The 14,252-nt window shown below is 38.1% G+C and overlaps 1 protein-coding gene across 14 annotated transcripts in view; it reads right to left on the reverse strand.

The window, feature by feature from the left end:
- CNOT4 (CCR4-NOT transcription complex subunit 4) overlaps nt 1-14,252 on the reverse strand; it is a 122,859-nt gene that overhangs the window by 28,137 nt on the left and 80,470 nt on the right. For 6 of the 14 annotated variants that reach the window (XM_073327379.2, XM_073327366.1, XM_073327369.1 and 3 more), the window contains 7 exons: nt 13,781-13,867; nt 13,068-13,169; nt 12,372-12,497; nt 9,832-9,965; nt 5,464-5,619; nt 2,164-2,221; nt 1,427-1,676 (listed from right to left, as the gene is read on the reverse strand). In XM_073327379.2, coding sequence (XP_073183480.1) covers nt 1,427-1,676; nt 2,164-2,221; nt 5,464-5,619; nt 9,832-9,965; nt 12,372-12,497; nt 13,068-13,169; nt 13,781-13,867 — 913 coding nt within the window. The remainder of the gene's footprint in view (nt 1-1,426; nt 1,677-2,163; nt 2,222-5,463; nt 5,620-9,831; nt 9,966-12,371; nt 12,498-13,067; nt 13,170-13,780; nt 13,868-14,252) is intronic. The other 8 variants (XM_073327376.1, XM_073327383.1, XM_073327375.1 and 5 more) reach the window with 5 other exon arrangements.

Here is a 14,252-nt window from a genome sequence, read left to right on the forward strand (position 1 = left end):
GTAGAAAGTATGAGACAACATGCTGGAGATAGATTCTGAGCCAGCAAGTCCCCTTCTATAAGGCAGTATCACAAATGAGCATTTGCATTGTCTCCCTTCATTAGGGAGACGCTAGAATCAACTGCTTAGAGGAGTACACACCACTATGAGAAGACTGGAGAAATTATGGAAACTGCTCTGTGCATCATTTCTCAGAAGACTAGAATCTAAACTTCCACTTTTGTCCCCAATATGAGAATTATGGGATTATAAGACACTAGGCATGAGGAAAGTAGATCTTCCACATTTAGGCTTTATCTACACTATCGTTTTTGTCAGTAAAACTTTGTTATTTTTCCACTCCCCTGACTGACATAAGTTTCACAGACAAGAGTGTTGGTGTGCACAGCGCTATGTCACCGGGAGAGGATCTCCTGCCAACACAGCTAACGCTGCTCACTGGGGGTGGTTTAATTATGCCAGCGGGAGAGCGCTCTCCTGCCAGCAAAGAGCAGCTACACGGGCAACTTTACAGCAGCACGGTGATAGTGGTACAGCTGTGCTGCTGCAAGACATAGTTTAGACATAACCTAAAATTTAAATGGCAACACAAACCATAAAGCACAAGTGACAGCAGTGGAAACCAGATCTATGTTGTCTGGGAGTTCATCCTCCGCTGTTGCTTATTCCTTACATGAAGACAATCTCCAATACAATCATTTCCTTAGTATGAATTTTGATGACAAAACAGGATTATGAATTCAGGTGAAGAACATGAAAAATATATTAACTCAAACAAAGTATTCTGATCTTGAACAAACATCTATGTGCCATTAACCACTAGATACTTGATACCACCACAGAGTATGTCTAGTTTCAGTTCATGTACCTGATACAGCACAACATCCCATTCCTGTGAATGGATATTCTAAAAGAAGCCATCTCTGCAGGGCTACAGTTGGCCCTAATATCTTTCACACTTCCTAAAATGAGTGGTTGTGTAGTCAAACACTGGCCAAAAAATATGGAGAATAAGCTAGCTTGCATAGCCATCAGCCAAAAACTCTGTCATAATCACTTCACTAAATATAATTACAAACCTGTGCATGCTGGATCTTCAGATAATACAAATATGGCTTTGGTATATATTACTCATACCTCTCTACGTTGTTCTGTTATTTTATGCCAAAAAATTTGAACATGCTTTCAACACTAAGATCCGTAATAAATTGTGTTTTTAGCATTTAAACAGACATGAATACTACTACACTAGATGCTCTGATAATTCCAACAAGCAGTTGGGATGTTGGGAAGAGTGATTTCTTGATAAGAATTAAGTCAATATGCATTTGACTATCAAATGAAATTAAAATAATGGTGTGAAAAAATAAAGAGGCATAAACTTCAAAACTAAGTGACTTCCAACACCTTAACCAGGCTTTCATACCTGATGTGAAGAGGCTCTGTGGTTCTGGTGCTGTGGGCCAGTCGTTGGAAGTCTGTGGAGAGCTGGGGAATGGGGGGAGCCCGCTTGGGATGGGGTTGGGGTGCCGGAAGTTGTCCGAGAAGAGCGACTGTGACTCTGTTACAGCCCCTTCAAAAGGAGACCGCGCACTGTGATTGGATGAACTGATGGGTATGACTGGATTGGGTTTTGATAAACCAGGTGGTGGTGAAGGTGTGTCACTGTTTGTTATCTGGTGGCAGGGGAGAAAAAAAGACGATAGAATAAGATATGTATCTTTGGACTTAAAGTCATTCCATATTAAAAAAACATTTTAAAATTCAGTTTGAAGACTAGAAAAAAATCAGATTAAATTAAGATTAGTTCTGTGAGCATACAGTTTAAATGTGAAACAAATCAGCCTGATGCAGCCTATTTTTGGATCAAAAGACATTTAAAATTAGTTAAAAGAAAAGGAGTACTTGTGGCACCTTAGAGACTAACCAATTTATTAGAGCATAAGCTTTCGTGAGCTACAGCTCACTTCCTCAGATGCATATCGTGGAAACTGCAGCAGGCTTTATAAAATTTATAAAATTAGTTGACAGTTATCAAAAGAAACTAACATGCCACATTGATATTTCACACACAAAAAATATGTCTCTTTCAAAATAAAGGTTGCAACTGAGCTTCAAACAAATACAATTGACATTTACATAATGTTGGCTTTCAGGCCATACCTGCTGTGAGTTGTCACCATTTCCTATACTGAGAGCATCTGAAGGTTTGTCGAGAGGGCTGGAAAAAGTGAAAGGGGGAACAAAAAAATCAAATAAGATATATGCAACCACCAGAATAACCATAATGAACATCAGAAGTTGGTTTATTTTGTGGTATAAACGCCTAGAGCAGAAACTGCCCAAAACTAGTTTCAAGAGATTATGAAGGAAAGTCCTCCTATTGTTTGAGGACTTCTTAAATCAGAAGTGTTCCAGTTTTACCATTTGCTAAGTTTTAGTTTATGGCCATAGAGGTGTATTTCCATACACTCTATTCTGCTTGTGCATTGTTCTACTGAGCAGCCAATGGTTCATCTGCAATCCCAAATTTGTTATCCTTCAATTCTGCCTGCTTCATCAGTTTAAAAAAAAAAAAGTACCACCATGGGTTTGTTACTGAGATGCACAAAGAACTTAGTTCCCCCGCTCCCTGATGTGTATTTAGTGCTTATAAGAGGAATGAGATTGACTGCCTTGAAGACTGACATCCTTCATCTAGAGAAAGAAGACAAGGCAGTGGCAGTTCAAGCTTCCCAGAATGGCTTGTCACTGGTGTTTCAACTTTGACCTGGACAACTACTAAGGTGGAGAGGGAATTAAGTCTCCAGACTCAGAAAATCTGAGTAGAGGCAAGGTCTAAAATCGAGAGAAATGCAGAGAAACAATCAAAAACAGAAAAGGACAAAAATGCCACCTCAGAATCCTATTCACTGGAAGCTACACAAATCCCTTTGAATCATCACTGCAGCCATAATAAGAGATTCTGACAGCCATTTACGAGCAGTCCAGAGTGCTCTGAATTCCATGCTATCCTAGGGCTTCAGTGTAGGGCCAGATGCAAAAGTCCTGTAAATTCAGGCTATGACCACAAGTACAGCTTATCTACCCCTAGCACAGCAGAGGCCTGTACAAGTGTCAGACTGTACAGACCCAAATGCTTTCCTCTGCAGAGAAAGAATATCAAAAGTAACATGAAGAACTTTAGAATATTACATTTTTATTAGAAAGCCACAGTTCAATACAGGTCAAATTACAAACATTGTATTTGGTGCAAAAGTTATTCATATTAATGTTGAGTTATTTTACTTGAGTGCAGCCCTCTAGATCTTAGCCAGTTATTAAAATGTCCTGCTGCTGTGAAGTTTGGGCACTTATTATTGTACAAGGCCATTTGGCTAGCTAGAAAACATCATTTAAGAGGTTAGAATTAATTTAAAACTTAATCAGAGAGCACAGGACTTGGGTAAAAGCAATCTGTGTGCATAAACACATTGGTTAAACCTGACAGAGATCAGAACTGGGCCTCAAGTATTTTTAAAACAATTTAGGACAAACATCATATAGGAACAGATATGTAGTAGATGACTATTCCAAGGTAGTCCACTTAATTATTTCTTGCTCATCTCAAGAAAAATAAAGTTCTGTAACTTATCCTATTTACATTTTGAACAGAGATTTATGACAAAGGTTAATGTATATCTACAGCACAAGAATTCTGTTGCAAAATCTTCACTAATAGCTTGTCTTCACAGAGACATGCGGAAAATTCACCCAAATTAACACCCTCATTCAGAATTACAGTGGTCTTATTTCACCTTCTTAATCCACTTTGAAATGAACTGAACTAAACCAAATTAAGGCCATTAATTTGGAACAACAGCATCCACACAAAAAGAAAAGGAGCACTTGTGGTACCTTAGAGACTATTTAATGTGGTTTTAACTAATCCACTTCAAATTCACACCTTTAGTTAATTCGTATTAACATTCCTGCATGTCCTTATGTAGGAAAGTCTTAAGTATTCAGTTCTTGGTAGAAAAAAAATGTTTAAATGACATTTCAACCCTACAAAGACATTGACAATAATAGTACTGCTGCATCTTGAAGCAAGTATATGATTGTTTATGACAATCCAATTGCTGAGAAGCAAAACAGATTATACTTTAGATCTATACAAAGGGTCTTTAAGTGAACAGAATTTACAAGCTATAAGTTACAACCCCATCAATAAACAAAAATCAATGAATCGCCTACATTTTAATAATTTTGATTATGTAGTGCATTCCATTCAGAAAGATCCCAGTACAGCCTATATTATGCTTGTCCACCGGTGAAATTCAGCCACAGCTAGAGTGAAACTTAGTAATTGTTTAGCTGCACACAGCAATAAATGACTGGAAGTGAAGAATATCAGAGTTAACTGAAACTAGAGGGGAAATTTTAGAAGCTGAATTACCTAATTGGAATTTGCCCAAGACACTTTTGTTAACACTCCTACTCTTGGGTGAAGCACCATAGGATTTCTGAACACAAATGAGGACGACCCCTCTTACATCTCAACCAAAAGGCGTGACCTTCAACAGTGAAATTTCTCTTATCATTCTAAGGTTTGGTTCAATACTGACCCAAAAGGAAGAATAGCTGCTGAATCAGCACTAGAACATCTGTGATATTCTAGATTTTCCTTTGTCTTCTCCCTTCTAAACTTTGGATTAGTCCAACCCAGTTTAGCCCAAGAGATCTAATGGAATCATAGCCTGGGGTGATATGATTGTAAGATGTTGCAAAATCTGCCCAACGATGTTTATGATGGAAGTGGATACCAACAGTACTATAAAGAAATTCAGAGACCCAGTGTAACAGTTTGTAGGGAAACGGTCAAACAAGTAGAGGAGACTCCTTGGCACAAAGGAATTCCAGCAAACTGTGGTGCCCTGCCATTCATGCTAGTGTACGAAACCATAGGAAACCCTGAATATTGTGGCTTAGTTCCCAGAACACATCAAGGTGAAGAGATGGAAGTAAGTATTTAGTATTACAATATTTACCTTTTTGGCCATCATAAGCCAACTTTTCAAAGGGTCATCAACTAAAAGCCTCCTAATGGACTACAAGAATTATACCTTTCTTGAAGAACTTTTGAAGTTGTTCATAAATGTGGGGGACTTATCCCTGGCTAGGACATGCTTAGTGTGGGAAGCTTCTACACAAGCTTCCTATGACCATAGTGCTGCCAATTCATGTCAGTCCTTACCTGCATCATCACCTATTATCTTAGCTCTAGGATTTTCCCAAACTGTCACACATGCAGTGTTTTTGCAATGGGGTAGAGGCTAGGCTGAGCCCAAACTAGTTTCTATATGTGACCTGATCAAGTTTTGAATCCAGCTCTCCAACCAGAGAGTCCAGAGAACCATCCCTCCACACCATTAAGTGAGAGAGAAAGCAAGCTAGCTAAAGTATAAAAGGCAGCACAATTACCCGAAATCTGAGTCTGGACCATCTGGAGTCATGTGTTCTGGGTCTGTGCCATTTTCTAATATAGGAGGCGTTTTCCTGTGTTCCATTGTTAAACCGTTGGCTGATTTACTTGAACTCTGTAATGATGGCCAGGCATCTTTGTTATTACTGTTGGGTCTGGAAAAAGGCAAGAGTAAAAAAAGAAGAGTTCAAGTTATGAAGAAAGTGTTCTAAAAAAATTTAACCGCCGAGGAAATGAATCCTCGCACCAGACAGTCCATAGGAATGGAATTATCTGGGCATATCTTTCAAATAGATTTTAATGCTGATGGATAAAAGAGGCTCCTCAAGAGAGAAGATTGAAGGAAACAGAGTTCTACCCACTGATTAGATAATCGGATCACCTACATTGGAGTCCAAACTTGTCCAACTGTAAAATATCCATTTAGACAGCTTCCAGTAACAAATCCCATAGGCTTGCTCTCAGTTAAAGCTTCTTCACTGTATCACAAAAGTATTTAGTAGTTTTATAAAAAGTAATCATTTTTTTTCCCCTGAAGATCTTCCACATCCCACCATCTCCCTGAAGATTTTCCCAGGCTGGCCTGAGAGCTGAAATTGAATTTGGTTGCCTGCCTGATGGTCCACAGCACCATCACTAGACCATGAAATTAGCCACTCCAGAACACTTTAAAGCAGTCTATCCAAGTTACTGCCCAGTTCACTTCTTTTAATCTAAAACCTTTATGATTTCCTCTACAAAACAAAAGTAGAGTTCACTCCATGAAATGTATCTGATCTGGAAGAATGACTTCAGAGGAAGTAGTCAAAGTGGAAGTTATTTACTGCTGCAGGGAATTACATCCCCAGGCAACACTGCAGCCAGTTTTTATGTGTTTATTTGTAAAAGTACATTTATATAGTAAATATGTCATCAGCTAATACCACAACACAAAACCTATTAATGTCTAGCTCCCTTCATTTTTTCCTATTGTTCTTTCCTATCCACTTTAGAAAACAGCATCCCATTTAAGGCAAGTGATTGCATAGTGTACAAGCGCATCATTGTAAAAGGGCATACACTAAAAGCTGAGTCTTCTTACACACCTGCTTTCTGATTTCTCTTCATAAGTATAACAGACTTACTGCCTGCCCAAGTATTCATTCCACATATACAGGTGGATTTAATAAGTTCTGAATTGGGACCAGGAAGATTCCTATGGCTCTTTAGCAATAGCACCATTTTCCAAATTCCTATTCAGTCTTAATATCTCATTACAATCCTGGCTGTCCCCACACCTCAGATATTGTAAGATTTACTATTTTGTCTCCATCTACTCTTCTCTCTTTGTGGGTCAACTCCTATGTACATTTAAGTAGGTCAAATCTTTCATTTGTGCATAAAACTCATCTTAGATCTCTCACCTTTGAGAGAAGAGGCTAAATATGGCACCCTATCAACTACCTTTTACCAAATTGAGAATCAATTTATACTACATCTCATGTCATGATTAAAAATTTTCTTTTGCCCTTTGCACCATTCTATCCTGACGCAAGAGACTAATTTTCAACCCAGACAAAATTTCAAATTAATTCTAGTCTAGATGTGACTTCAGACTGCAATCAGCATTTTCTCCTTCCCCTCCCTCCAAAAAAAAAAGTCTAATGGTTTAACAGATCCCAAAATATTCAAATCATAGCATAGACTTTCCTGTGGAAAAAAATGTTTTAAAGTGCTTATGAAAGCTAAATGCTTCCTAAGAGCAGTTCTCCAGCAATAATCCCTCACCCTATGTGCCAGCGACAAACATATTTAGTATTACAAGAAAGCATCAATCATTTTGCCCCATTAAAAACAAGTTTGAGGAAAGTGGCAGAAGAAAAAGAGGGCCAGAACTTTTTAAAATCAACCCACTGGTATCAGCACCCTATATTTTTTAAGTGAATACAACTGTCATTACTTCTACTCTATAACTATGGAATGCTGTACCAATAGGTACTTCTTACGGACACACACTCACACAGGTGGAAATTACAGCATTTGCCTTTCACACAAATGAGGGAAAAAATAGCATGAAGAGGGACTTTCACACTGGAACAAACTTGGAAAAATAATGTTTATACAAAGTTTTTGCCCAGTAATTATGTTTTCTCTACTATTACTGCAGGCTTACATTTGAACATATATTTCTCAGAGCTCAGCTTCTGCTTGATCCCTCAGTGAAATCCTAACACCGGACAGTCAAGAGAATGATTGTGAAATTGTTGACTCAGATGTAGAATTTAACAGGAGAAAGACAGTCGCAAGGCAAGGAATCAGACAAATGAGAAGCTGTTTATAAGTAGAAAGTTGTGAAGGGGTTAGCAATTTAAATATGATTAGTCTATAATTTAATCAGCTCTCAAACTACATATGGCCATGTCTGATTAATATTTGAATGGAGACCTCCAACTTCCTCACTGCTGAAAGGGCACTGGCAATCCAGACAATACTGTCCACCACTCCACAGCAGTACTGAATCAGTTTCCCACTGTAGTTATGCATTTCAGATGAATGACAAACTGAAGTTCAGTCCACTTGCATTTTTCACAAGTGCCAGGATGATAGCTCTGGGGGCCTGGCCAGATTCCAATGCTCATAACTGCTTTCCAACTACCTGAATTCCTGCAGCAGTTTCAGATGGAGCAATGCTTCACTTCCTGTTCTGTAACATCTTGTGCTGGGATCCCATCAGGTTTCAAGTTAAGCAGAACTGGTTCAGGCCCTGGATGTAAAACCCATCAGCACATGACTACTGCAAAAGTTGGTGTGTTGGGTTAACTTGGTTACACTCTTCCCTCCAAGTTAGTATTGAAACGAAGGCTCAAGGCATGACAGTCGGTGTCAGTGCTTCAGATGAGAAATCTGGCGATCCCAATCACTTGCAATCATTAACGATTATGACACTTCCTATAAGAGTAGGGAAAGATAATCCTAGTCTCTTAGTCAGATTCCAGTGCTGGTAGACAGAATATAACTATCCGAACTCCCCTGGCTGTTTCCTTTTGATATGGTTTTCTTCATTTTCTTGCATAAACTGTTGTCTAGTGCTGCTGCCAGAATTCGTTTCAGTACTGGGTTAACAAGCCCACAAAACTCTGATCCTGCATCAGAAGTGCTATATAAAATGTAAGGCACATTTTAAAAGTTTACCCCCAGTATGAAAGTCCCTTCTTGAATGGAAAGTAGTTAAGAGCTCCTTTTTGTTCATCTTAAATTTAACATTTAGCAAAACACACCAGCTACTTGTTTTAGCTTTTGGTTTATTTTTTGTATGGTTGTAAATTACTGGATGAAAAAAACTGTCAGGAGGTGGCTTTTGGAAAGTAGACCACAGCTGAAAAATATCTAGTAACAAGCAGTAATGGGAAGACAGACGCAAAGAAAGAGAAAGTTACAATTCAAATATTTAACCAAAACCACCATTTAAGTTTGCTAGGATGTAGCACCCAAGGATAGTTCACACCATGTGCCCGTTTCTCAGCCAAAGGTAAAAGCAAAGACGAAAGTTCAACTGTTTTACTTTGAATTGCCCAGATTTTTAGGGCTTGTGTACACTTAAAACACTGCAGCAGCGTACCTGCACCACTTGAGCTGTGCCGCTGTAGCGCTTCAGTGAAGACGCTACCTGTGCTGAAGGGAGGGGTTCTCTAGTAAGCATGGGTTCTCCACCTCCCCAGGAGGCGGTAACTAGGTCAACAGGAGAATTCTCCCATCAAACTATCACTGTCTACACCAGAAGCTAGGTCCCTTTAACTGCATAGCTCAGAGATGTGAATTTTTCACACCCCTGAATTACCCAATTATATGGACCTAATTTCCTAGTGTAGACCAGGCCTTAGTCTGTGTTCAAATCTTAACACTGATGTAAATATTAAATAATATCAAATATTTAGACACTTCAGCCACCGTGACAACAGAGACTGCCTGCCCTCTTATCACAAAGCAAACACCACATTAGCTATAATTACCAAGAATTTGCTGCTTAATAGTATTCACTGAATTGCATTAATGTTATTGCAAAAATTGTGAAAATATTAAATAAAACCCTTCTGATATCTGCTTCAAAACGACGACAGCTTGTTTCGAGTTAATGTGCACAAAACCATGTGGTACAAGAAGGGGGAATCCTTTCATTTATCAAAGATGATTTAGCACATGTTGTTACAACTAGAATGAAGTACTGCATAATACTGCATTTGTATGTAAGCGAAAATTTGAGATGGAACATTTCACACCTTCCATATTAAACAGCAAGCATTGGGTGAGATGGGAGAGAGGATCAGCAATTTTAATGAAAATAACTTTAAAAGGGAAGTGTTGTCAGTCAGTCTGGAGTCAGTACTTACACATCATACCTCTGCAGTGCTGTCACTTTGTTCTTGTTCTTGTCAACTGTACCCGTAGACAGCTGGAGGAAGTTGGGGTTTAGTTTGTATAATTCTTGCAGTAGCTTCTGTTCATATTCTTGGTGTTTTCCTGCCTGGGGAAAGGGTTAAAATTTTCAATGAAACCTAAGCTGAAGTTCATATTCCCTCCCCGATCTGAAAGATCTTGGGGCACACAAAGCTATAAGGCTTTGCTTGACACTCTAATGGAAAGTTTGGGCTTCCAATTTTGCAGTCAAAAGGTTATTCCAAGGAGTCAGAGGCTCATGCTCTCAGATACACTCAACCAGCTGAATTTGCCAAATTGCTTGTGGCTTAACATGAAATTTATTTTCTCTTTTGGTACCTTTTAAAACAGAAAACCAATTTACTGAAGCCTTCCTAGGACTTATTCTCCAGTTCAAGCAAAAGTGTTTGTTGTAGTACAGTCCAAGTACGTTTCAAGTAAGTTTCCAAGAGAAGTGTGTAGTCTGCATTTTACATCTCCCTAACGTATATTAAGCTGTCCAGAGGGAAGAAAGATAGTCGCTTCATTTCAAAGAGTTTCTTTGCTGTTGCGAACAGTTCTGCATTCCAAAGACTATTTCAAAAGTATCACACAGCTGTCAATAGGGTAAGCAAAAGCATTCTGGTTAGTGTGACTGGAGTTTGTTCAATACAGAAGTGGATTTCTGTACAGCAAAGTATTACAGGGAGACATGCATGGTGCTTTCAGGAACTGGGGAGATTTCTATGCCTGAATGATTCATACTGCACAGACTCTACTTCTGAGTGAAGAAGGGGATGAGATTCATTCAATTCAGGTCTATCCTTTTGGCATTCCTAGAACATATTAGAACCATTTATTTAAAGTTTATTCAATCTAATGCAGAGTAGCTTCTTCTATGTTTTATTTATTTTTTGAGAGAAGGCACTTAAGCATGACAACTGAAATAGGGTTAGACTAAATATTAAAACATTTTGCCTTCTCTCTTCCGACAACCAAAGCTGTCCAAATTTGAAGGAAGTTTTTGGTATGAGGCTTGGGTTAGAATGGTTACAAGGTAATATTACATGCAAGTTTAATTTCAATATTTTCAAGAATTTTAAATTAAATCTAAAGTTGCAAAATGCAAACAAATTGAATTTAAAATGCCCAGTCACTTGTGCCCAGTGACCCTCAACACTATGATAGGCACTTTAGAAACAGAAGCAAAATGTTACTCCCGTAAAATTGGAACTACATCATTATGCAAGTATCAAGTGTTCATTACACCTTTAACACACATTTTGTATGTAGTGTCACGAAATCGTATGTCTACAGAATCCAGTATTATGGAGTGTGATTCCGAAAGCACTCAAACATGTTGTACACTAACCGGTCCATGTAGACCCTAAATATTCCCTAGTAAACTTTAACATAGTACTGTGTCAAACAGTACTTTGCTGAAGTGCACGAGGAAATCTAGTGTGCACCAGCAGGGTCTACGCAGATCAATTAATGTGCAAAGCATGAGTGCACTTTAGAAATCGCACCCCCATGGTGCACATTGCCAACCCATGTAAACAGCCCTCAGTTATACCCATCAGAGTTAAAAAAAAATTCAGATAAATATAATTGAACTATTCATGACAATGTCAAGTCATCCCAGAAATACTGTACTATATTACAACTCAATCAAACAGTAATCTTTTTAGCCTTACATTTTTAAAACAGCAGAAGTATTGTTTCTCATTTTAAATCATTTCATAAAAAACTAAGTAGTACCGGGGGAAAAACAATCCTTACTTTAGTTACCTTACTACGGCTCACTCAAACAGCACTGATTATGCATCCCACTTCCACTAAGTATCATAGGTAATCCAATCAGAGTTAGAGACCTTATACACCCCCTTCAGTAGCACAAGGCTTCAGAGAAAAGTCTCCAAAATCATGCAAAGTTAAAAAAAATTATACTCCGTTTTTATGACACCACCACATTCTTCTGATCTATACTCAAAAGGCAATTCTTCGAAGCCCACACCTTCAGTCATGCAAGCCAAACTACTGGATTATGGGAGGAACAGAAACCTGTATGGTTTCCTTCCAATCCCTAAACAAAATCCACTTTTTTGAGACGCTCATGACAATCATGAACCTAAAATTTGGTTAATGCAAACTTATAGATGTATTACGTGCTAATAAATTACCCTCAAAACATCTTAATACTCTTCCAAATGCTTAGCACCCATTTCATGAGATACAGTAGGAAATATAAACTATCCCACAATTGTCTTACAAACCTTTAACTATCCAATACTTGGAAGATTGACTCCTTTTGAGCCTGTAAAAACAGCACTCTTATTGGAAAACCACCAGTGCCCTATTGGCTAAGTATCTTCTGGGGTTAAAAAAAAAAAAAGAAGTTTTGCTATGATAATATTTAAAGGCTGGCTACACTACACTTTAATATAAGTCACACACAGGAAAAAAACAGACATTTACACTACAATTTAGGATCCTCCTTTCTGTGCGCATCTACCTGCATCTCCTCTTTTGTGAAACTGGCTGCTTCGTCCCCCAGCTCATGTAGATACATACAGTCAGGTTTTGGACACTGCATGTTCTTTAGGAAATAACTGCAATATTTTGTTGTACCTAAAGATGCCTGAAGGAGAAAGAAAAGTGAGACTGAGTAGCTGAGCTAAGCACAGAAACCTAGAAGCCACATTTCAAGCACAAAAAAGCCCTCTGAATTTAACAGAGGTCTCAGAAGACAATATACCTTCATAAAAATTGGAGTTCATTGAAACAAGTTTTTTGATAAGGCCTAAATAGGATATCAGTAACATAAGAGACTCATATCCAGGGTCTAGATAATCAGAACGTACTTCAAAATCAATTTTCATCACATCAAAATAAAAAGCAAGACCAAAGTTGGGTAGAGATTTACTTTCATATTTGTAAAGGTAGGGCCAAAAAAATCTCAATTACAAGCCGGTATTTTCTGAGTTAATCCCCTATTCATTTCTGAGCCCTCCCACAAAACACTAGGCACAAGAGCTCAAACTCAAGACACGTGGATTCTATGACCAGCTCTGCTGATTTATATAAATACTGTGTCTAACTGGATGTTTTTATTGAGTAAAATATAGCAACAAATCTGAAACAGATTTTTAGTATCTGCACTAGATGTTAAAGTCCTTGCATGTGCCAATCACAGAATGCAAAATACTACCTTAAGTGTTCTGCCATCTACCACCACATTATTGACACACTGTATGGCTCTGAGAGCATCTTCTGATCGGATGTAGGTTACGTATGCACTTGCACTCGGACCCTAGAGAAAGAATTGAACAATGTGGAATTCTTTCTGGTTAGTTTTTTTTTTTTTAATTTTCCTTTACTATCTGGCTAAAATTCATTTAACAAGGTTTAAAATTACATTTGTTTGAAATCAAACAATTCATTTACTTGAAAGGTAGTAAATGTAAAGGTCTGAAAAAAGGAAGCTTAAAGCTCTTAAAAGTTTGTGAAAATGAAAAGCTTATTAAAATATGGTTTATTAAAGTACTTGGTAGCTGGAAATGTAAGAATAGATACCACACTATTATTCCAGAGTAGAATAGATTCCACACTATTATTTTCTGAAGATTCTATCCTTTGCTTTCCTACCACGACCTCCATTATTTTGCAGACACTTTCCAAGGACTGCAAGTGCAAAGTCATTTAAGGATACAATCAATATTACTCTATGTACTCTGTTACTGTAGTATTGATTCTCCAAACCCCAGCCCCACAACCTGCCATGATAATTTGCCATGATAATTAGCCACCACTCAATCAGGAAAACGTAGCCCAGATTCTTCTTGAACCCGTAACTCCTGTCATGAACAGTGCCACCACAATACCAGAGCAACAAAAGCCCAAGAATCTCCTACCATGGCTTACCTGGGAGCCTGCATATGATGTGCTGTTGTTGATGACAACTTTATGTATTTTACCAAACTTCCCAAAATATTCTGGCCGCTTCAAAACCTGCAGGAGGAATGAGTAAATTAAACAGACATATTGGGAAATTAATAGCAACTCAATGATATTGCTAAAGGATTAATTTTTTTTAATGAATAACTTAGTTTTGCAATTAAGACCTTTAACTAGTGAAAATGAGAGAGGACAAGTTCATATAGATAAGTTTGTTCTGAGAACCTTCAATTAAAAAAGATTTACATTACTTTTTCTTAATGTTGGTAACATTAACACTGCCCCAAAGAGCCATGATGACAGGTATTCATCATATCTTACACTTGAATCTTGTAGCTCCTTTTCGAACCCAAGACATCCAAATCCTGCAATAAGCAGCTGATGCCTACGACAGAGGGTTGCCCCCCAGTGCACACAACACAGTTATGTAATAGCTACC

The sequence above is a fragment of the Lepidochelys kempii genome, chromosome 1 (genome assembly GCF_965140285.1).
Source record: "Lepidochelys kempii isolate rLepKem1 chromosome 1, rLepKem1.hap1, whole genome shotgun sequence".
In the NCBI taxonomy this organism is placed as follows: Eukaryota; Metazoa; Chordata; order Testudines; family Cheloniidae; genus Lepidochelys; species Lepidochelys kempii.